The 25,290-nt window shown below is 41.4% G+C and overlaps 1 protein-coding gene across 5 annotated transcripts in view; it reads right to left on the bottom strand.

Annotated features, from left to right (window-relative positions):
* The window catches only part of lig3 (ligase III, DNA, ATP-dependent), a 131,427-nt gene that overhangs the window by 39,564 nt on the left and 66,573 nt on the right, over nt 1-25,290 (bottom strand). For all 5 annotated transcript variants that reach the window (XR_011348698.1, XM_069910904.1, XM_069910906.1 and 2 more), the window contains exons 7-12: nt 18,166-18,243; nt 16,452-16,620; nt 14,575-14,730; nt 12,661-12,792; nt 3,569-3,648; nt 1,544-1,631 (exon numbers count right to left, since the gene is read on the bottom strand). Coding sequence is in view for 4 of the 5 variants with exons in the window: in XM_069910904.1 (XP_069767005.1) it covers nt 1,544-1,631; nt 3,569-3,648; nt 12,661-12,792; nt 14,575-14,730; nt 16,452-16,620; nt 18,166-18,243 (703 nt within the window). In the remaining variant the exon portion in view is untranslated. The remainder of the gene's footprint in view (nt 1-1,543; nt 1,632-3,568; nt 3,649-12,660; nt 12,793-14,574; nt 14,731-16,451; nt 16,621-18,165; nt 18,244-25,290) is intronic.

The raw sequence follows: 25,290 nt of genomic DNA, 5'->3' as shown, positions 1-25,290 counted from the left end.
ACCTCCTTCCTGATGGTAGCAGTGAGAAGAGGGTGTGGCCTGGATGTGAGGGTCCTGGAGGATAGAAGCTACTTTATCAAGGCACCACCTCTTGTAGATGTTCTTAATGGGGTGAAGAATGATGCCCATGATGGCGCTAGCTGAATTCACAACTTTCTGTAGTGTCTTCCTGTTCTCTGCATTGGCACCTCCCATACCAATGATCTATAGCAGTCAGAATACTCTCCACAGTACACCTGTAGAAATTCACGAAAGTCTTTGGTGACATACCAAATCTCTTCAAAATCCTCACAAGTATAGCCACTGGTGAGCCTTCTTCATAATTGCACCAACATGAAGGCCCCAGGATAGGTCTTCAGAGATGTTGACACCCCTCGATAAGGAGTAGTTTGTGTTCTTCTGGTTTCCCCTTCCTGAAGTCCACAATCAGTTCCTTAGTTTTGCTAACATTGAGTGTAAGGTTGTTGTTGTGACACCACTCAACTAGCCGATCTATCTCCCACCTGTACACTTCCTCATTGCTGTCTGTGATTCTACCAATGACCACAGTGTCATTGGCAAATATGTGGATAGCATTAAATTGTGCCTGGCCACACGGTCATGAGTGTAGAGAGAGTAGAGCAGTGGGCCAAGCACAAACCCTTGTTGATTGAGAAGTTATTACCAATTCACACTGACTGTGCTGTTCCAATGAGGAAGTCAAGGATCCAGTGTCAGAGGCCCAGGTTTTGGAGTTTGCTGACCAGTACTAAGACAGACTGTATTCAATGAAAAGCAGCCTGATGTAAGTGTGGCTAAGAGATCCAGGCGAAGTAGAGAATCAGTGAGAGAGCATCTCCTGTGGAATGATTGTGGCGATAGGCTAGTTGCAGTGGGTCCAGGTCGTCAATGAGGTACAAGTTCACTCTGGCCATGATCAGCCTCTCAAAGCATTTCGTGACTGCTACTGGATGATAGTCACTGAGGCAGCTCACTCTGCTCTTGTATGATTGATGTCCTTTTGAAGCAGGTGGGAATCTCCAACTGCAGTAGTGGGAAATTGAAGATGTCCCTGAATACTCCAGCTGATTGGTTGGCAGAGATTTTCAGTACACTGCCAGGTGATAAATTCTGCAAGATGTGCAGAGTGCCATGGACAATGGATCTCTAGTTATCATTTAAAAGCTTCAGATAAGTTAATGCTACTTTTTTGAAAAATATATAGACATACAGCACACTAACCGTTCATTTCAGCCCAGAGTCTGTGCTGCTCAATTAACCTACACCCCCAGTATGTTTTGAACGGTGAGAGGAAACTGGAACACTTGGAAGAAACCCACGCAGACACGGGGAGAACGTATAAACTCCTTACAGACAGTGGAGGATTTGAACACCCGACCCAATTGCCGGTGCCGTAACAGCACTGCGTTAATCGCTACGACAACCGTGGCGCCCCTCATCAATTGTATTACTTGTAAACCGAAAATTTAGACAATGTTCAATAATAACTACATGCAAGATTGAGAAAGCATTTAATAGGTTGCTTCCAATTTTAAGAACTTACTGTTACATGCTTCATCTCAGAAAACATGATTCGGTTTGGGATTTCTATCATGTTATCACGAAGGAATTGCTTTCGCTCACTGATTGGTCTGTAAAGAATACAAACCACAAACATAATCAGGGATAATGTTGAGTAAACAATTCCCCCACCTACTGTTCTGCATGTCAGAATCCCACTCCTGCCACAAAGTGCCTGTCACCATCCCAAACTCATCTAAATAGACACAGCCTTCAGCCTCCATGTTTCTTCACCATGACATGCTGCTTCCTACTGATCCATTTGCCTTCTCGCCCACACTCCTTTCCCTCCCCCAAAAACTGGGCTCTAATGTCCCACTGTATCTTGTCAGAACACAGTCTGCAGCCATTGGCTGACCTTGCCTCATGAGCTGGTGAGTGCTGGCACATTTGAGGCTGCATACATGAACAAGAAGCAAACTCTTGCACCAATGGCCCTGGAAGTACAAACCTTGCAACAGAGTGATCATTGACAATTTCTCCAGTACCCCCATCAGTAAAATCTATCTGCAGCTGTGTTTAAAGGTATAAAGCATTTTATCTGAATAAATAGAGACCGTTTCCTGTCACTGAAAGGTTTAGTAAATAGAGACGACACATGTCAGAAGACATATGACAAAACATTTTTCACACAATGAGTGGTTAGCATTTACAATACCCTACCAATACACTGTGGAAACAGAATCAATAGGGGCCCTCAGAAAGGAAATTAATATGTTCAGGGAAGAATTGCTGAGGTATAGATCCTAAAAGCAGAGGGAAAAACTAACAGTTTCATTGATTCTAAAGATTACAACTGCTTTACATACAGATGCTGCTTCACCTATTATTCCCAGAAATTTACATGCATTGACTAATCAGGCTATGAAGAATAAATATTGGCTCAGGAAAGTTTGTTTCATTACATTGCCATATTTCCCTCAGTGGAAATAAATTTATCTGTAAAATAAATGAGGAGATGACACCATAATCAATGGTGTAGTAGAGAGCAAGGAAGGTTGTCCAAGTTTACAACAGGATCGAGATCAATGAGGAAGATGAGCCCAATGAAACAGAAGTCAACTCCAACAAGTACAAGGTATTGCACTTCGGCAAGTCAAACCAGGATAGGACTGGCAAAGTGAATGGTAGGGCCCTGGATGATGTAGAACAGAGAGACCCAGAGGGACAGTTCCCTGAAGCTTGGAGGCTCTAATGGACAGGTAGTGAAGGCAGCGGTTTACATCTTTGCCTTCATTGGCGAGGCATGGAGTACAAAAGTTGGGAACTCATGATTCAGCTGTATAAAATATTGGTGAGACCACATTTTGGAGTATTGTATTCAGTTCTGATAGCGCAGGAATAGGAAGGACATCAATAATTTGAAAGGTTAGGTCTTTATTCCCTAGAGCAGACTGAGGAGTGATCTTGTAAGTTACAAAATCATGAGGGGTATGGATAAAGAGAATGCTTTACCACAAGGCAAATGATTCTAGAACTGGAAGGTGTGAGGTGAAAGTTTCAAAAGATAACCAAGGAGGTAACTTTTTTCATTCAGTGGGAACAAAATGCCCAAGAAATTGTAGAAGCAGACACAATTATAAAGTTAAAGAGACACTTTGACAGATATACGGATAAGAAGGTCTTGGGACAATATGGAGCAAATGCTGGCAAATGAGACGAGCCAAGAATGACTCTCTGACCATCTAATTCAAGCCAGATCTGGGCCAACTGATGGCTTTCTGCTGTGTACCTCAAGGAGCAGCTTGGGTGTAGTAACTCAATTTCACATTAAGAAATCTGAAGTCAGGGTCACGGGGAACTTTAAATAAGGCTCCTTGCAACTTCATGTTTGCTTGTCATGTTCCAAAGCAATTTAAACTCCATTTTAAACAAATTTAAACAAAGCAAAGCTATTTTTGAAGAACAGTTACTTCTATAAATCGCAGAAACTCAGCACTAATTTCCCCACAATATAAAAAAAACCTGCTTTTAGCAGTAACAGATTTGCAATAGGAGATGTACAGACCTGTTCATGAGACTAACTCCATTAAAATAAATGCAGTCAAATATAAAGAGACAAACATTAGCATCCTTGAAGGCAAGTTTCTGCAAAAGAAAAAGAAAACTTTAGTTTTTCATCCTGACAAATTGAAACAATTTTCAGGAGGCCTAAAATATTCTTCTTCTATTTTTTATAATGAAACTAAATCTTTGGTGGAGTACAGCTTTAATGTTGACAGCATTCTCCAAACTCTACCTTCTCTTAACCCAGGTGGTCACTTTTGCAAGCACTTTGATGTTGTCAGCAACCTACAAGTGTGTGTTATGCTTTCCAGTGGAGCCAAATCTGTGCAAATGTGAACAATGAATAGCAACATTGCATGAGAAACTCAAGCAATCTTTCCTTGGCCTTTCCCAGGATATTGAAGTGGTTAGCGCAACACTGTTACAGTGACAGTAATCGGGACCCAGGTTTGAATTCTGCGCAGTCTGAAAGGAGTTTGAATGTTCTCCCCGTGTCTGTGTGGGTTTTCCCCGGGGGCTCTGACTTCCTTCCACCTTACAAAACATAACCAGGGGTTGTAGGTTAATTGGGTGTAATTGGGCAGCATGGGGTTCATGGGCCGAAAGGGCCTGTTACCGTGCTCTATGACTAAATTTAAATTAAAAATTGATTAGATCAGTCTTCTTGAGGCTCTTAACCAAGGACACACCCAGTTTGAATGGCTCAGAGCCACAACACCAATTACCAATACACTGCACACATCCTCTCAATACACTTTCACACTCAGTTCTACATTAGCACATGAAATGCTACTGTACACCACTGAAGAGCAGCCAATACTTTAGAGGGGCTATTCTAGAGAAAATATCCACAAGTGGAAACCAGCATGTTCAGTGGAGCAGAGTGCAAACTTTTCGTCAGCCCTCTGTCATCTTCCTTTAAGGATATTCCAGACTTCTGGATCATAGAAAAACTACATAGCAATGTATACAAGAGGTAACTAAGTAAGAGAATCAAAATTATTGTCATGAACAAGTCACAAGATTTCTTTTGCTGCAGCATCATAGGGCAAACATTCACATAAACCACCTTACAAAAAATAAATAAAAATAGTGCATGAAAAGTCAAAGTCAGGCAGTGTCTTTGGTTCAGTGATCATTCAGGAATCTGATGGCAGCAGGGAAGAAGCTGTCCTTGTGCCCGAGTACTCATCTTTAGGCTCCTGTTCATTTCCACACCACCCCCCACCCCCACCCCTCCCCCCCCACCAAATGGTAGCAGTGTGAAGAGGGCGTAGTCTGGGTGGTGGGGGTCCTTGAAGATCGAGTGTGTTTCTTAAGACACCACCTCTTGCAGATGTCCTCAATGGAGTCAAATGATGTCGGGGAGGCTGACTTAACAACCCTCTGGAGTTCATTCTTGTCCTGAGCGCTGGCACCTCCATACCAGGCAGTCATGCAACCAGCCAGAAGGCTCTCGAGAGTCTTTGATGACATACCGCATCTCCTCAAAACCTCACAAAGTGATTGCATCGACATGGAGGCTCCGGGACAGATCCTCGGAGATGTTGACACCCAGGAATTTGAAGTTCTTGACCCTCTACACTACAGAGCCCTCGATGAGGACTGGGTCACCTTCTCCTGACTTCCTTCTGAAGTCCACAATCATCTCCTTGGTTTTGCTAACGTTAAGTGCAAAATTGTCGGTGTGACACCACTCAACCAGCTCACTCTTGTTCGCTTCCTCATTGAAGTTTGTGATTCTGCCGACAACTATGGTGTCATCGGCAAATTTGTAGTGGCTTTGGAATTGTGTCTGGACACAGAGTCATGGGTGTATAGTGAGTAGAGCAGTGGGCTAAGCACACATCTCTGAAGAACACCTGTGATGATAGTCAGTGAAGAAGAGGCATTGTTTTCAATTTGTACTGACTGTGGTCTTCCGATGAGCAAGTCAAGGATCCAGTTACAGAGGGGTTTGGAGCCTCTTGATTACCATGATCTAATAGACCACGGTTCTATAGAAGCTACACACCATCCTTTGTGCAGGGTGATCTTAAAAATGGGAAATTATGGAACATGTGCATTTTATGTTTCATATTTCTTGCAATGTAGGAGACCATTCAACTCTTCTTATTTCTGATGCCAATCATCTCTGACACACATAATCCTCATGTTTTACCACCAACGGCACTTGCGAGAATGTACAGTCGCCAATGAACCTACCAAGAAACAACTTTTTGGACGTGGGTGGATACTAGAACATCGAGGGAATATCCATGGGGAGAAAGTACAAACTCCATGCAGACAGCACCCAAGGTTATGATTAAACCCAGGTTGGAGCAGCTAAGCCAACAGCACTCTCTGCAGCTCCATGATGCCAAATACTTACTTGATCCATAGTTTAATATCTCTTCGCTGTTCAGCAAACATTTTCTTAATCATAAGCACAAAATAGCAGCGCTGCTGTAATAGCAGCTCTACTGCTGGTGCAGACCTGGGAGAACGGGGAGCAGAGACATAGCCCTGCTCTGCAGGGTCCCACAGCTTGGCTGTGATATTGAGGAAGCCATACAGGCTTTAAAATGGCCTGTTAGAGGAGCCAACATTCTTTTTAAAATGATGGCTGCGTGTGGTGGGCAGTGTAGCATGAGGGTTGCAGACTTCAGGGGAGCAGCAGAACGGTGCAGGGCAAGATACCAGGAGAACACCCCTGTTGAGAAGGGGGAAACTGGGAGACGACCCCAAGGGAAGGAACCATAGCAGCAGACCAGTTAGGGGCTCAGCGACTGAAGGACCCACACAGGCTGTGGGCAACTTGTGGACAAAGGAATCGCTCAGGCTGCAGGCTATCGGAGACTGGCTCATAGCAATCAGGTATCAGAGCTGGGATTCAGAAGGGTGCTAAAGGCAAGAAGGGTTCCTAAAGGCTTCCTGATTGTATCGGAGCTTGGATTGCCAATGGTCTGATCAGGCTACAGAGGCTGTTTGAGCCCTGGAGACAGACATGGAGTGTCTCTGAAGGGTCTCTTTTTTGCTTCTCTTTCTCTTATTGTTCTTCTTCTTTCTTTTCTTTGGCTTGGCTTCGCGGACGAAGATTTATGGAGGGGGTAAAAAGTCCACGTCAGCTGCAGGCTCGTTTGTGGCTGACAAGTCCGATGCGGGACAGGCAGACACGATTGCAGCGGTTGCAAGGGAAAATTGGTTGGTTGGGGTTGGGTGTTGGGTTTTTCCTCCTTTGCCTTTTGTCAGTGAGGTGGGCTCTGCGGTCTTCTTCAAAGAAGGCTGCTGCCCGCCAAACTGTGAGGCGCCAAGATGCACGGTTTGAGGCATTATCAGCCCACTGGCGGTGGTCAATGTGGCAGGCACTAAGAGATTTCTTTAGGCAGTCCTTGTACCTTTTCTTTGGTGCACCTCTGTCACGGTGGCCAGTGGAGAGCTCGCCATATAATACGATCTTGGGAAGGCGATGGTCCTCCATTCTGGAGACGTGACCCATCCAGCGCAGCTGGATCTTCAGCAGCGTGGACTCGATGCTGTCGACCTCTGCCATCTCGAGTACCTCGACGTTAGGGGTGTGAGCGCTCCAATGGATGTTGAGGATGGAGCGGAGACAACGCTGGTGGAAGCGTTCTAGGAGCCGTAGGTGGTGCCGGTAGAGGACCCATGATTCGGTGCCGAACAGGAGTGTGGGTATGACAACGGCTCTGTATACGCTTATCTTTGTGAGGTTTTTCAGTTGGTTGTTTTTCCAGACTCTTTTGTGTAGTCTTCCAAAGGCGCTATTTGCCTTGGCGAGTCTGTTGTCTATCTCATTGTCGATCCTTGCATCTGATGAAATGGTGCAGCCGAGATAGGTAAACTGGTTGACCGTTTTGAGTTTTGTGTGCCCGATGGAGATGTGGGGGGGCTGGTAGTCATGGTGGGGAGCTGGCTGATGGAGGACCTCAGTTTTCTTCAGGCTGACTTCCAGGCCAAACATTTTGGCAGTTTCCGCAAAGCAGGACGTCAAGCGCTGAAGAGCTGGCTCTGAATGGGCAACTAAAGCGGCATCATCTGCAAAGAGTAGTTCACGGACAAGTTTCTCTTGTGTCTTGGTGTGAGCTTGCAGGCGCCTCAGATTGAAGAGACTGCCATCCGTGCGGTACCGGATGTAAACAGCGTCTTCATTTTTGGGGTCTTTCATGGCTTGGTTCAGCATCATGCTGAAGAAGATTGAAAAGAGGGTTGGTGCGAGAACACAGCCTTGCTTCACGCCATTGTTAATGGAGAAGGGTTCAGAGAGCTCATTGCTGTATCTGACCCGACCTTGTTGGTTTTCGTGCAGTTGGATAATCATGTTGAGGAACTTTGGGGGACATCCGATGCGCTCTAGTATTTGCCAAAGCCCTTTCCTGCTCACTTAGGGGCAATGCTTATGTACAATGATCCAACCCTCTGGAGTGAAATTCTCAGGAGCAGAAAGTCTATCATCTTTCAACACTGATGTTCGTACTCCATAGACAACGTTATGCATTACATTTAAAACATTTCATTTCTCAGACAAGGGGAGCAAGCTCAAAATCTCGATGTAATTATAGCTTTGTGGTGCAGTGACCCCACAGCCTACCGTGGGTCGGTGGTGCGGCAACCCCGTGGCGTTTGGAGTGGGCAGCGAAGTGAGACAATTGAAGAGTGGTAGGGCTCAAACGGCCTAGGCAGTATCAAGGAGAGCAGGTTTACAGGTATTAATTTGGGGACTGGAAGTATGTGTGCGAGGCCGGTGTTCTGTGCTGGGTGTCAGATGTGGGAGGTCCTGGAGTGCTCCAGCCTCCCAGACAGCCATATCTGCACCTGGAGTGTCGCGCTCCAGTTCCTAAGGGATCACATTAGGGAAGTGGAGTTGCAGCTTGATGACCTTTCGTCAGGTCAGGGAGAACGAGGTGATGGAGAGGAGTTATAGACAAGAGGTCACACCGGGGCTACGGAAGACAGACAAGTGGTTAACAGTTAGGGGGGCGGGGGGGGGGGGCAAGAGAGAATGGGAAGAGACAGGGTCTAGAGAGTACCCCTGTGACTGTGCACCTTGACAGTAAGTACTCCTGTTTGAATTCTGTTGGAGGGGACAGCCTACCTGGGGGAAGCAATGGTGGCAGTTCCTCTGCCAGAGTCTGGTCCTGTGGCTCAGAAGAGTTGGGAAAGAGATAAGAGACTCTACAGTTAGGATGTCAGATAAGCAATTCTATGGATGAAGGAAGGAAACTCGGATAGTGCTTTGCCTCCCAGGTGCCAGGATGTTTCAGATCGTGTCCAAGATATCCTGCAGTGGGAGGGAGAACAGCCAGAGGTCATGGTATATATTGGTACCAATGAATAGGTAGGAAAAGGGAAGAGGTTCTAAAAAAAATGATTAGGAAGGGAGTTGAGAAGCAGGACCTCAAAAAGTAGTAAACTCAGGATTACTGCCTGTGCCAAGAAACATTGAGTATAGGACTAGAATGAGGTGAAGGATGAATGAGGTGGAGGGTAAACGTGTGGCTGAGGAATTGGAGCAGGGGCAAAGGATACAGATTTCTGGACTATTGGGACATCTTTTGGGGCAGGTGGGACCTGTACAAAAAGGACGGGTTGCACTTGAATCCCAGGGAGACCAATATCCTGGTGGGAAGGTTTACTAAGGCTATTGGGCAGAGTGTAAACTAGAATTGTTGTGGGGTGAGAACCAAGCTGAAGAGACTAGGGAAGAGGAGGTCAGCTCACAAATAGAGAAAGTTTGGAGGTAGCACGTGAGGGAGGATAGACGGTGATAGGAGAAAGGACATGTTCAGACGGGCAGTTTGAAATGTATCTATTTTAAACGCAAGGAGTATTGTGAACAAGGCGGATGAGCTCAGAGCGTGGATTAATACTTGGAGCTATGATATGGTGGCCATGACAGAGACTTGGATGGCTCAGGGACAGGACTGGTTACTTCAAGTTCTGAGTTTTACGTTTCAGAATGGACAGGGAGGGAGACGAAGTGGAGACACTTGATTAGAGATGGTGTCAAAGCTGCAGAAAAGGGGATGTTATGGAGGGATTGTCTACAGAATCTCTGTGGGTGGAAGTTTGGAAAAGGAAGGGGTCAATAGCTTTACTGGGTGTTTTTTTTTTAAATATAAATAGGCCACCGAAAAGGAACAGGGATATCGAGGAGCATAGGGAAACAGATCCTGTCTTGATGGGAGATTTTAATTTCCCATATATTCATTGGTATCTCCCTAGAGCAAGGGGTTTAGAAAGGGTGGCGTTTGTTAGGTGTCTTCAGGAAGGTTTCTTGACACACAATATGCTGATAAGCCTACAAGAGGAGAGTCTGTACTTGATTTGGTATTGGGTAATGAACCCAACCAGGGGTCAGGGGTCAAATCTCATAGTGGGAGAGCTTTTTGGACATAGTGATCATAATTCTATCTCCTTCACAATAGCATTGGAGAGAGATGGGAAGAGATAAGTTAGAAAAACATTTAATTGGAGTAAGGGGAATTATGAGGCTATCAGTCACAAAATTAGAAGCTTAAATTGGGAACAGATGTTCTCTGGGAAAAGAACAGAAAAAATGTGGGAAATGCTCTGGGGATATTTGTGTGAAGTTCTTCATAGGTTCATTCCAAAGAGACAGGGAAGTTATGGTAGGGTACAGGAACTGTGGTATACAAAGGTTGTCAAACATAGAGTCAAAAAGAAAAGCTTAAAGAAGGCTCAGAGAGCTAGATTATTAGGCTAACAGGAAGGATCTTAAAAAGGAAATTAAGAGAGCCTGAAGGGGCCATGAGAAGGCCTTGGCAGGCAGGATTAAGGAAAGCCCTAAGGCATTCTACAAGTATGTGAAGAGCAAGAGGATAAGACGTGAAAGAACACACCTATCAAGTGTGACAGTGGGAAAGTGTGTATGGAACCAGAGGAAATCGCAGAGGTACTTAACGAATACTTTATTCACTGTGCAAAAAGATCTTGGTGATGACCTGCAGCAGACTGAACAGCTTGAGCATGTCGATATTGAGAGAAAGGATGCGCTGGAGCTTTTGGAAAGCATCAAGTTGGATAAGTCGCTGGGACCTCTGCCGATGATCTTTGAATCATCAATGGGGATGGGAGATACTGGAGGATTGGAACATTGCAGATGTTGTTCCTTTATTCAAGAAAGGGAGTAGAGATAGCCCAGGAAATTCTAGACCAGTGAGTCTTACTTCAGTGGTTGGTAAGATGAAGATCGTGAGAAGCAGGATTTATGAAGATTTAGAGAGGTTTAATAGGATTAGGAATAGTCAGCATGACTTTGTCAAGGGCAGGTCGTGCCTTACAAATCCAATTGAATTTTTTTTAGGAAGAGCAGTAGATATCATGTATGTGGAGTTCAGAAAGGCATTTGATAAGGTTCCTCACACAAAGCTTGAGAAAATAAAGAGCCATGGGATCCAAGGGAATCCAAAACTGGGCTGCCCAAAGAAGGCAAAGAGCGGTTGTCGACAGGTCATAGTCTGCATGGAGGTCGGTGACCAGTGGGGTTCCTCAGGGATCAGTTCTGGGGCCCTTGCTCTTTGTGATTTTTATAAATGACCTAGATGAGGAAGTGGAGGGATGGGTTAGCAAATTTCCTGATGACACAAAGGTGAGGGGTGTTGTGGATAGTGTGAAGGGCTGTCAGAGGTTACAGCAGGACATTGATTGGGCTGAAAAGAGGCAGAAGGAGTTCAACCCAAATAAGTGTGGTGGTTCATTTTGGCAGAATATAGTATTAATGGCAAGTGTGGAGGATCAGAAGGATCTTGAGGTCAGAGTCCATAAAACGCTCAAAGCAGCTGTTCAGGTTGTTTCTGTGGTTAAGAAGGCGTACGGTATATCAGCCTTCATTAATCGTGGAAATTAATTTAGGAGCTGAGAGGTAATAGGACCCTGGTCAGACCCTACTTGGAGTACTGTGCACACCTCACTATGGAAAGATGTGGAAGCCATAGAAGGGGTAGAGAAGATTTACAAGGATATTGCCTGGATTAGGATGCATGCTTTATGAAAACAGGTTGAGTGAACTCCTTGGAGCAGCAGAGGATGAGAGGTGACCTGATAGAGGTGTTTAAGATGAGAGGCATTGATCATGCAAATAGTCAGAGGCTTTTTCCTAGGCCTGAAATGGATGCCAAAAGAGGACACGGGTTTAAGGTGCTGGGGAGTAGGTACAGAGATATCAGGGGTGCTTTTTTTTTTATATTAAAAAAAAGCAGAGTGATAGGTGCATGGAATGGGCTGCCGGCAACGAAGGAGATGGATGCATTAGGGTCCTTTAAGAGACTTTTGGATAGGTACACAGAGCTTAAAAAAAAAGAGGGCGATGGGACATATTCGGCATGTCATTGTCGATCGAAGGGCCTGTACTGTGCTGTAATTTTCTATTTTCTAATGATATTAAGATTATTGAGCTTGCTTCCCTTAACCCTTTGTACCCTGGCCCTTTTTAACTTTTCATAATATATACTCTGGACTGAGTCCATCGGTAAACTACAGTTCGAACCAGCTGATGGTGGAGTATAAAACCAGTAATTGAAAACAGAGACATGGTGTACACGCACTTGTTGATAGTCCTGGAAAACAGCAACATGGAGTCCAAAGCGTTGTTGACAGACTGTGTAGACTGTGTAGCAATTTTAGAAATAACAGCAGCACCCAGGATTGAAAATGGGGTGGGGGGGGGGGGGGGGGGGGTGCATAAAAAAAAAAGTAGGTTGAGAAACCACATTCTATCCTCAAGGGTTCATTAATCCACTGAAAAGGGTTGGGAAGAGTTAATGTGACTTCCATGACTGTAATCCAGGTCCAGGCAAGTAAAATCACAATGCAATGATAAATACCTATAATCTATGGACAATATCCTGGCATAAAAATCAGCCGGCCCCCTTCCGCCCACTCGCACTCTGATTACCAGAAATAGCACAAAAAATATTGGCATATTTCATCACTCACTGCCTCTGATCAATTCAGGTTATGAAATGGAGAATTCAATTCTCCAAAGTGGCGTCTCAAATACTTCTGCAGTTGTTCTAAAATCAATGTCAATTCTAATGAAGAAAAATTAAACCTAGAACCTTCAAATCAAATTACCTTATGTACACCCAGTGATCCAAAAGGGAGTGGTTTTCCAGTGTTTGTGTCTATCAGTAAAACCTCAGAATCCAAAATCATACTGTTTCCACCAACAAAAGCTTTGGGAATAAAATCCTTAAAATGAGCAACCTAGAAAACAAAAAGGAAGAAACAAACTCTGCAGAGTTTAGCCCATCTTCACCTCACTAGAACTGATGGGTGGGAAGCAGACACACATCAAGATACTTAGAGACTAAAGATCAAAGACTCGTGCCTATTTGGTGAATTTCCCAAGTCACGATAAGAAATTAGAAAATGCTGAGGTACAAAGGTATCCTGGTTCATGAAATTCACAAACATACAGGGACAAAAAGCAATTTAAGGCATATGGTAAATTACTCTTTTTTTTTACAATTAGTGTTGAGTGCTTTAAAAGGGAAGTCTTGCTGGAATGGTAAGTTGGTATGAACAGACATCGAATGTATCCATGGAACTTGTACATTCAGAAGATCGATGCCCGAAATAAGGATGTTATTGGAGGAACAAAAAAAAAAGGAAACCCCTACACTCACCTGAGTTTAGAATAATGACAGTGAACTCTTTAAAGAGTCTGAAAGGTTCAGGCAAGCTGATGCTGCAAGATTGTTTCTTCAGCTACAGAACGTGGAGCAATAGGGGTACAATCCCAAAATTAGGGATTGGCCCAAGATGTGAAATTTCTTTTCTCTTTGAAAATCTTTGCCCCAGAGAGGTGAAAGTATCCGTTATTTACTACAATAAAGTCAGAGGTTTTTTTTGGATACAAGGAATCAAAAGATTTGGGGGCAGGGGGAGCAGAAAAATTAGGAGTGATAATGGTCCTGCTACAGAAAGCACCCATGATCTTATCAAATGGTTGAACAGGCTTGATGAACCTTCTGATTTTCTCTTGCCCCAGACCAACCAGCAGAATCTATGCTGAAAAGTGGTTAACAGAGGTGAAAATTTCAGAGCTCATGGTCATAATACCAGATAAGTGATCACCCTTTAGTGGAGATGGCTATTTGGACACACCATACAAAGGATACAAGGATAATGCAGTAATGATCTTACCAAATGACAGAATAGTCTCTAGGGCATCATTGACTCTTCTTGCATCCATAGATCATGGTCTGTATATAAACCTGCCCACATTTGGCATAAATATTGCCAAATCGACTATTTTGCCCAAAGATCTTATAAAATGACTGGCAAGAAAACCATCCAACTCTATGTAGAACATAAAAATAATTTGAAGTAGTTGGCCTAATGTCAAATATTTTCAACAAAATTTTTTAAAAATACACCAGTGAGATCAAATTACAGATCCAAATTTGGCTCCCTTTTGTGAATTGCATCTTATACTTTTAAAAGAGCAAGAAATGCCGCATGCAAGAAATTCCAGAATGATTTTGGAAGAACCTTTCCACTGGCATCCTATAATTGGCCGTGCAGTGTCCCGGTTATAGAAGCTGTTTTTACTTGGCCACTTTCAACTAGGACACAAACTGCTTTCCCCACTGACCACAAGTCATCCCTGGGGATAGGCAAGTCTACCTTCAACAATAGTCCCGAGATGCAACTTGTCCTTTATTTTACTGGTTTAATTGGCACACCAGCACCGGGGATGTGAGTGGGGAGGGTTGAGGCCATCAATCCCTGGCTTGATTTTATGTCATTGGTTGCCGGCGTGCTGATTGTTTCCCCTTTCCACTGGACCCTTAATCGGTAAATTGGCTGTCAATTCCTGGGACAAGGTTCCAGTGGCACAGGGGCTTTTGACAATTCATAATTCTGAACCCTTAAGTACACTAGCTTCTCCAGCCAGCCAAGCTCCGCACTAGGGTCAAATGAAAAAAATGTTACGTTGCCCATAGATAAATTGAGAGGTTGGAAACAAGAACAGATACTCACTTTATGTGGTAATACAGGTTTCAGGCTTCTGCTGTAATATTGGAAGGTATCTCCATTCTTGTGCACTTGAACTCTCTCCCCATCATATTTGATCTCTGCATACATTCCATTTGGACATTTCCTCATAGCATATTCAATTGATTTACAGGCTTCAGCCTGAAGACAAAAGACATTTTTTTTAAAAAATATCCAGATTAAAATAGTTTGTGTGAAATATCTTTCAAAGGAAACTTTTATAAAAACATTCTTTTCTATAAGATGACTCAATTCATGCACTGAACAATAATGCTTCAAGAGCCCCTTTCAAATTGCAGAACCTGGGTAGCCCTCCTGAAACCTGGATGCGATAACTGTGGCAAATGTGCTGAAAGCACCTTTCAAATTGCAGGGAGATCTACCCATTAAATTGCCAACTCGGCGACTTAAGGGGGATCCCGCCCCCACAATGATGCATCACGCACTCACCAGAAGTACCGCTGGATGTTCGAACGCTGATGTCACAGGAATAAGCAGGTCGGCCATTTTCCTGTTCAAATCTCCTGTGGACATGACCTAGGTAAGTTTAACTGGGTTCCCTGACTACCTCTGAGGTAGGTCAGGGACCCAGTTGGATTCTGACTGGGTTGACTGGGTCGGACCCTTTCTAACTGCCGCGTAACTGGGACCGGGAAAATTGCCGGGGTTAATCCCATGTTACATGGCAGTCTACTGACTGCTAATTTGTTGCAGGCCCAAGGATAAGTGACAAATTTTCAGGATTTCCCAGTATCTCTCTCAACTAATCCAGCAACCCAAGGGACTTTATAAACATCAGCATATTTTAATGCGATAATGAAGGCATAAAAAGAAAGGTTTTCAAACAACCGTTCAAATAGAGATGAAGTTCAACTGCATGGAAGAGATTTGATGATTAAATGAAAAATATGCAGATACTCAATTCTCCTTTGCTCATTACAAACACAAACAGTTATCAATAGTGACACATTTACCGTGTCTAACTCCTGCACTCTGCCACTAACTGCAAAGAGTTAGATGGGGTGGAGGTGAGGGGACCCCCTGCTCAGATCTTTCTACTGCAATTGAGGAGGCACAGTTTCAAATATAAAAGTTTTGGACAGCACAGTCAATAATTAGCACATTCTGAATTGTGCCACAAATTGCTTTTTTTTTTTTAAAAACTCACTGCGTGGCTGCAAAGTGAGATCCAACATGGACAAATGTTACCTTGGAAAGGGTTTGAACAGAACTACAGAGCAAGCCAGATGGGCATCTCCGGCAAAGGTAACAGAATACAACACCAGCTGGTCATCGCTCTCTTCAGATGTATCCAACCTATTGAGTGCTTCCAGCAATATCCCTTCATTTCCAGATATTGGTGACAAAACAGGAATTCTTCTGAACATCAAAGTTTTGTAAGGAAAGGGGAGGGGGGAGAAATTCATACTCAAACAGGCAGAGGAGCTGGAAGGTAACACAAGGACAGATAACCTGTACCCAGTCATTTTCTAGATGGTCAAAAAAAAAGGAACATTACTGGCTTGGGAATGGTTCTCTACAACAAATGTGCATTATCTTCATTATAATCGGACCATAAAAAATTAATATTTACAGTTTATCAAGCTGTATCCTAAGCTCTAAAATATAGTGCTAATGTTTCTGAAGCTGTAGTAATGTACATGAAATCTACAACCATATTCCAAATCCACCTTTCAATTAAGTCCTTACAAGGACAAATCACAGTTCTATTATTCAATTCAGACCTTTGATATTAAACTTGTTCAGCCTCAGGTGATGCACCTTTCCCCAGTCCTGGCAATGTGGGAATCACCCTGTCCCAAAGGATCTAACAGAGTTAAATATGACATTTGATTCCTTACCAGCATCGGCTGTATTGGGGTTAAAAGGTTTGCCTTAATGCTGAGTGTCTTCTTCATTCCTGGTACTCCCCCTGATTCTTGCTGGTTCTGGAGAACACGGTCAACCACGTCTCGCAAATTACGGGAAGCTTTGAATGCATCATAAGCATTAGGGTCAAGAGCATCCAATCTAAATACAATACAATCAGAATTTCAGATTCATTACCACTGCAATGATTCAGGAAACTGATGGACAGTCTTTGATCAATAAAAGTTTAAAGCAGAGCAAGAGAGAGTTCTGTAAACCTGGAGGCACGACTCAAAACAAAAAAAAACTCCAAAAAGTCTAGAACATTAGCGCAAGAAAAAAAATAGATGAGGATTCAGGAAAGAAACACCAAAATGCTGAAGAAACTCAGCTAGTCTTTTCAGCATCAATAGGAGACAACAATATATTGCCAAGGGTTATGAGCCCTTCTTCGAGGGAAAAATAAATCAGAAAGGCAGAAGCAGGATACATCAGAAAGTCTCAGGAGGCGACCAAATGGAACTGTCCCGCTACGTAATGGTCTGGAGGGCTGACAGTTCGGCCCGACCTTAAACGATAGTGCAAGACAGGCAATGCATGGTCCATATGGCAAGGGTGCAACTGGTCCTCTGACTCCGACACAGAGCATGGATCGTCGACATCTGCTGGCAATGGAAATAGTGACAGCTTTTTACATTCCTGTCGCTTCGAGTGGCGTCATAAGACCTGAATAGGACCATTGGAAATGGGCTGAAGTGGTTTGCGAACAGCATCATTCTGGAGGAACACTAGTATGAGCGTTGTAAAATCATTTGGCGCATATACTGCAGGTGATGCTTGCCACGTCGGAGTAGGTTGGACTAATCTCATGTTTTCCTGAAGACAATCATAGACCGTTGTGCTTGGACTCAGATTCATAAACTCACCTGGTAAAGTTAACAGTGCCATATACTCGCTCTACTGCTGAACATCTAAGATCTGCCTTAACAACAAGGAGAACCATCACTCCATACAGATGCATCACCTCCTGCTGTAAAGTGGTGAACCTGATGGTAAGCGACCACGACATGATATACTGTCTCCTGCTTCTGCCATTCAGACATCAGCACGACCTTTACTTCCTATAGATGCTGAAAAAGACCAGCTGAGTTCCTCCAACATTTTGAGGATTTTACTACAATCTTGAAATGTGCATAAACCAGAATATTTCTCATCTTCTGTCCCCTCTTTACATTGAAGAAAGTTACCATTCCCTGGTAAATGGTAAACAAAGCAAAAGTGTGAAAACACCTATTTTAAGACTATTGACATGAATGAACTGAATAAGGAAATTACATTTCATAAAATATTAATGTAGTCGCATACACTACAGCACCATGTTAAAGAAGACACAATGGATATACTGTTCATTCACACATAAACTCAACCATGGGATCACCTTTGGTGGTGGTGATGGTGGGAAAAGGATGGGGGCTGTGGAACGGAGCTTGCTGAAGGATGAGCTGACGAAACACCTCAAATCTTTCCAATGAGTGAAAGCTAAAGAGAGGCTAAACAGAATCTGCAGTATTCCTTAGAATGGTTGCAAAAACAAAAAGGGTGAACAAAAAATATTTATTACTGGATCTAAATTAGAAAATATTTTGGATCTAGCCACAAAGTGAAAGGTGTATCAATTTTAAACAGTGATAGAGTCATCTCACTCACACATGTTTTGCACCAGAATTCATTCGTAGGTCATGTTTAATCAGCCTAATGATGCATTTCAAGTCATTAGCTGTGCATCTGCAAAACACAAAAGACCACACTTTAGATTAATTCAGGCACAAGAGACTAAATGAAGAGAAGAAATTGAGTGAATTTATTTAAAAGCCAAAAACATGTAGTAAAGTCAATCAGGGAAATAATTGATAGACTTTATGAGTGATTAATTAAAATTAATGATTAGAGCACAGTGATTGAGAGTTATACATTTAAAACAGAAAGAAGAATATTTCAATGTTCCATATTACCACAACATACCACGATGACACCATTAAATTTCTGCCTCTCACCTTAAACCTATACTCTCTATGCCCTTCAGATATTTTGAAGTCAATTCCCATGCAAGTGGGAAATTTTTCAGTGACAAATCTGTAAACCAATCCTGGAATCTTTTCAAACACACAAAAGTACAATTCCTATTTTTTCACGTACAGTACAACTGCACAGTTAACTTAACCATCTTCAAGAAGGCTGCATTGATAAACAGAAGGTTCATACAAGGATGAAAAAACACTTAAAATAAAACAAAGAACAGTACTCATGATTTTTAAGCCATATTTAATTAGAGTAAACCAATTATACCAATGACATTCATGTAGTTATTTCAAATATAATTTCAGAGGACAGCAGAATCAAGAAAATTGTAGGCCAGAGAGTCTTCTGTCAGTGAAAGGACAGTTATTGGAGAAGAAATGAAAAATCATGGACAAATTAGGGATATTCAGCTTGGCTTTGTGCAAGGAGAGGTCCCATCTCTCAAACTTGGTCATATTTATGAAAGAGATGAGGGAAGTAGACATGGTCCAAATGGCAACACATTTGGTCAGGCCACCTGTGATGGACTGATCTAGAAAATCAAGTCACCTCAGATCCTGGGTGAATTAGTAACTTGGATTCAAAACTGGCTTGGCTGTAGAATAAAGAGGCCTGTGGTAAGCAGGCGCTATTCTGACTGAAGGTCTCTGACCATTAGTGTTCTGCAATGATCAGTGCCAAGCCATCTGTTGTTTGTATTTAAAACAAATTATGATTTGGATGAAAATATGGTTGCCTGATTTACACGTTTGCAAACTATACAAAAATTAGTGGAGTTGTGGATGGCAAGCAGTTTACAGGAGAACGTATATCAAATAAAAATTTGAGAAAGGCAGATGGAATTCAATTCAGAAAAGTGTAGAGTGATGCATTTTGGGAAGTCAAATGCAAGAGGAAACTTCAAATTAAATGACAGACCCCTATATAGGTGGTTCTTGTGGTGCAAATCTTAGCTCCCCAAAAGAAGCAACACAAGGCAGTAAAAGATGCGTGCTGGTCTTCATCATATGGGGCATGAAGTGCAAAAACTGGGAAGCCCTGTTTCAATCCGACAAGACTTTGGTCAGGCCACATTTGGAGTATTAGTCTGGTCATCACACCATAGAAATGGAGGCTTTGTTGCCTGGATGGATATGAAAAAAGGGATGTGGACCAAGTGCAGGCAGATGGCATTATAATTGGCAAAGACCATCTGATCTTCAGGGCCTGTTCTTGTGCTGCACTCATCGACGTTTGATAAAAACAAGGGCTTTGAACTAAAACAAAAGCTGTACGCAAAGAATACATGTTCATTTTACCTTGTATTAGTGGCTAGTTGTATAGTCAGAATGGCAACAGGGCTAATGGAGTGTACATTTTGTAAGACATTGGAATTCTAGGAGGCTCGCCACCTCCCTGATAGCTACGTCTACACGAGGTGCATCAAATTGATGCTCCTTACAGACCACGTTAGGGGACAGGAGCTGCAGCTCGATAACTTTTGGCTCATACAGGAGAATGGCAAATTCATAAATGGGGGCTATAGCGAGGCAGTCACACCAAAGCTCCAGGAGGCAGGAAGCTGGGTGACTGCCAGGAGTGGGAAAGAAAAAGCAAGCAAGTGGGTAGTGCAAGGAGAGGTCCCATCTCTCAAACTTGGTCATATTTATGAAAGAGATGAGGGAAGTAGATATGGTCCAAATGGTAACACATTTGGTCAGGTCACCTGTGGCCATTCCCCTCAATTAGGCTCAAACCTGAAACTTTGGTTATGTATTTTCACATAAATGAGACTGTTTGACCTGCTGAGCTTCTCCAGCATTTTGTGTTTTTAACAAATATACGGCTTTGGATACAGTTGGGGGGGAAAGGGAGGAACAAGACCAGAGCAAAGTCATAGTGATCAGGCCCTGTGACTCATGTGGGCAGACAGGAGAGGACACAAAAGTGATATTAGATAGTTTGTTGCCACCCAGGTGCTAAGGTTCAAGAACATCTCGGATCAGGTCAATGACGTGCTGAAGAGGGAGGAAGAGCAGCCCAGATGTCATGAGCATCAATGAACTAGGTAGGAAAAGGGACTAGGTCCTGAAGAGAGAATACAGGGACCTAGGTAGGATGTGCAAAGACAGGACCGCATGGATAGTAATCTTAGTTTTGCTGCCTGTGCCATGCACCAGTGAGGGCAAGAATAGGATGTTATGGCAAATTAATGTGTGGCAGTATAATTGGTGCAAGGGGCAGAATTTCAATTTTATGGATCATTGGGAGCTCTTCTGAGAAATGCATAATCTGTACAAAAAGAGGGTTTAAACTAGTTTGACAGGGGTATGGGAACCAGAATGACTGGGCAGAGAATAACAGAAGATATTTTCTCCCCCCACTCCCTCTTCCCATCCCACCCTCCCTACCTCCCCTCCCATTCACTTAAAGTTCAGAATCTAAGATACATTAAACCCATCAAACACTCATTAAAAACAAACAAGAATTTCCACTGAGTCAATTCTTTTCATTCCCTTCCCCTTCTGTCATTTTAGGTGGTAGATGTCCCCGGTAGGTTTTCTCTATTGTGTTTCATGTATGGCTCCCATATTTGTTCAAATATTGTAATATTATTTCTTAAATTAGATGTTATTTTTTCTAATGGAAGACATTTATTCATTTCTATATACCATTGTTGTATTCTCAAATTATCTTCTAATTTCCAGGCTGACATAATACATTTTTTTGCTACAACTAGGGCTATCCTAACAAATCTTTTTTGTGCACCATCCAAATCAAGTCCAAATTCTTAGTTTTTTATGTTACTTAGGAGGAAGATCTCTGGGTTTTTTGGTATATTACTTTTTGTGATTTTATTTAATATCTGGTTTAGATCTTCCCAAAATTTTTTCACTTTCTCACATGTCCAGATTGAATGAATTGTTGTTCCCATTTCCTTTTTACAGCGAAAACATCTGTCAGATACTGTTGGGTCCCATTCATTTAATTTTTGAGGTGTAATGTATAGCCTGTGTATCCAGTTATATTGTATCATACGTAACCTCGTGTTTATTGTATTTCTCATAGTTCCTGAGCATAACTTCTCCCATGTTTCATTCTTTATCTTTGTTTAAATCGTTCCCATTTTTGTTTAGTTTTACTATTTGTTTCCTCGTTCTCCTTTTCTTGTAGTTTAATATACATGTTTTTTATAAATTTTTTGATTATCATTGTGTCTGTAATCACATATTCAAAATTACTTCCCTCTGGTAACCTCAGACTGCTTCCCAATTTGTCCTTCAAGTAGGATTTCAGTTGGTAGTGTTCCAACACTGTATCGTGAGTTATATTATATTTATCCTTCATTTGTTCAAAGGATAATAATTTATTTCCTGAAAAGCAATTTTCTATTCTTTTGAACTCTTTTTTCTCCCATTCTCTAAAGGAAAGGTTATCTATTGTAAAAGAGATTAGCTGATCTTGCGTCAGTATTAGTTTTGGTAGTTGGTAATTTGTTTTATTCCTTTCTACATGAATCTTCTTCCAAATATTGAGCAGATGATGTAATACTGGAGAATTCCTACATTGTACCAATTTTTCATCCCATTTATATAATATGTTCTGGTATCTTCTCCCCTATTTTATCTAGTTCTAATCTAGTCCAATCTGGCTTTTCCCTTGTTTGATAAAAATCTGATAGGTATCTTAATTGTGCGGCTCTATAATAATTTTTAAAGTTTGGCAGTTGTAAGCATCCTTGTTTATACCATTCTATTAATTTATCTAGTGCGATCCTCGGTTTCCCCCCCTTTCCATAAAAATTTCCTTATTTTCTTTAACTCCTTGAAGAATTTCTCCGTCAGGTGTATTGGCAATGCCTGAAATAGGTATTGTATCCTTGGGAAAATGTTCATTTTAATACAGTTTATCCTTCCTATTAGTGTTAGTGGTAAGTCTTTCCAATGCTCTAAGTCGTCCTGTAATTTTTTCATTAGTGGATAATAATTGAGTTTATATAGATGGCCGAGATTTTTATTTATTTGTATACCTAGGTATCGTATTGCTTGCATTTGCCATCTGAATGGTGATTCTTTCTTAAATTTTGAGAAATCCGTATTATTCATTGGCATTGCTTCACTTTTATTTGCGTTAATCTTGTATCCCGACACTTCTCCATATTCCTTCAATTTCTTATGTAATTCTTTTATTGATATTTCTGGTTCTGCTAAGTATACTATAACGTCATCTGCAAATAAACTGATTTTATATTCCTTGTCTTTTATTTTTATCCCTTTTATTTTATTTTCTGTTCTTATCAGTTCTGCTAGTGGTTCTATGGCTAACGCGAACAATAAGGGCGATAGTGGGCATCCCTGCCTTGTTGATCTGCTTAAATGGTTTTGATATAGATCCATTTACTGTCACTTTCGCCAATGGCCCCTTATACAATGCTTTAATCCAATTAATATATTTCTCTGGTAAACTGAATTTTTGTAGTACTTTGAATAAATAATTCCATTCTACTCTGTCAAAGGCCTTCTCTGCGTCTAAAGCCACCGCTACTGTTGGAGCTTTATTTCCTTCTACTGCATGAATTAAGTTAATAAATTTACAAATATTGTCTGTTGTGCATCTTTTTTTAATAAATCCAGTTTGGTCTAGATTTACCATTTTAGGTACATACTCTGCTAATCTGTTTGCTAATAGTTTAGCTATTATCTTATAATCTGTGTTAAGTAATGATATTGGTCTATATGACGCTGGTGCAAGTGGATCTTTCCCTTGCTTTAGTATTACTGTAATTATTGCTGTTTTACATGAATCTGGTAAGCTTTGTGTTTTGTCAAACTGGTTAATTAATTCCAGGAGGGGAGGAATAAATAAATCTTTAAAAGTTTTATATAATTCTATTGGGGAATCCATCCTCTCCTGGTATTTTATTATTCGGTAGTTTTTTTATTATCTCTTGTATTTCTACTATTTCAAATGGTTCTGTTAATTTATTTTGTTTATTTATTTGTAATTTCGGTAGTTCAATTTTACTTAAAAATTCATCTATTTTGTCTTCTTTCCCTTCGTTTTCAGTTTGGTATAATTGTTCGTAGAATTCTCTGAAGTTTTCATTAATCTCCGTTGGATTATATGTGATTTGTTTGTCTTTTTTCCTTGATGCCAATACCATTCTCTTAGTTTGTTCTGTCTTAAGCTGCCATGCTAGAATTTTGTGTGTTTTTTTCTCCTAGTTCATAATATTTCTGTTTTGTCTTCATTATGTTCTTCTCCACCTTGTATGTTTGTAGTATTTCATATTTTATTTTTTTATCTCAATTGTCTTCTTTTAGTTGTGTCTTCCTTCATTGCTAATTCTTTTTCTATATTTGCTATTTCCCTTTCCAACTGCTCTGTTTCCTGATTGTAGTCCTTCTTCATCTTGGTTACATAACTTATTATTTGCCCTCTGATGAACGCTTTCATTGCGTCCCATGGTATAAACTTATCTTTCACTGATTCTGTATTTATTTCAAAGTACATTTTAATTTGTCTTTCAATTAATTCTCTAAAATCCTGCCTTTTAAGTAGCATGGAGTTTAATTTCCATCTATACATTCTTGGAGGGATGTCCTCTAACTCTATTGTCAATATCAGGGGTGAGTGGTCCGATAATAGTCTAGCTTTATTTTCTGTTTTCCTAACTCTGTCTTGCATGCGAGCTGATAACAGGAATAGGTCTATTCTTGAGTATGTTTTATGTCTACCCGAATAATATGAATATTCCTTTTCCTTTGGGTGTTGTTTCCTCCATATATCCAAAAGTTGCATTTCTTGCATCGATTTAATTATAAATTTGGTTACTTTGTTCTTTCTGTTAATTTTTTTTCCCCAGTTTTATCCATCTTTGAATCCAAATTAAGGTTGAAATCCCCTCCTATTAGTATGTTCCCTTGCGTGTCTGCTATCTTCAAAAAAATATCTTGCATAAATTTTTGATCTTCTTCGTTAGGTGAATATACATTGAGTAAATTCCAAAACTCCGAATATATCTGACATTTTATCATTACATATCTCCCTGCTGGTCTATTATTTCCTCTTCTATTTTAATTGGTATATTTTTACTGATTAATATAGCTACTCCTCTAGCTTTTGAATTATATGACGCTGCTGTTACATGTCCTATCCAATCTCTCTTTAATTTCTTGTGCTCCATTTCAGTTAAGTGTGTTTCTTGCACGAATGCTATATCAATTTTTTCTTTTTTCAGTAAATTTAGCAGTTTCTTCCTTTTGATTTGGTTATGTATTCCATTAATATTTAAAGTAATATAGTTCAACATAGCCATTTCATACTTTGTTTATCTTTCCTTTCCGTTTCCTCATCATCACCTTTCCTTCTTATCCATTTCAGCTTTCTTGTTTTGAACACTTTATAAGACAACATTTCTAAAACATCAAACATTTCCCTTATTCCCCTATCTAAAATTTCTTTAACCCCACTATCCCCTCCCCTTCCTGAGTTGCCCTTTATCCCTTGTCGGGCAACCACAACTCCCCTCTCCATTTGGATTTACGAATTCACTCGCAAGCGTCAACTGATTTTGCAGTCTCCGTAACTCGTCCCCACCCAGCCCCCCAGAAAAGATTCCAATTTTCATATACAACAAAGGTCACTCTCTTAATTCCCTCCTTACTTCCTCTCTTCCCTTTCTTTCCCTTATTAATTCTTATCTATACTCTATATTTTTTCCTTTAAATACGCATACGCTCATGTACACACACACACACACACACACACACA

This window comes from Narcine bancroftii, chromosome 14 (genome assembly GCF_036971445.1).
Source record: "Narcine bancroftii isolate sNarBan1 chromosome 14, sNarBan1.hap1, whole genome shotgun sequence".
NCBI lineage: Eukaryota > Metazoa > Chordata > Chondrichthyes > Torpediniformes > Narcinidae > Narcine > Narcine bancroftii.
Note: the sequence above shows the minus strand (reverse complement) of the source record. Positions and strands in the feature narration are given on the sequence as shown.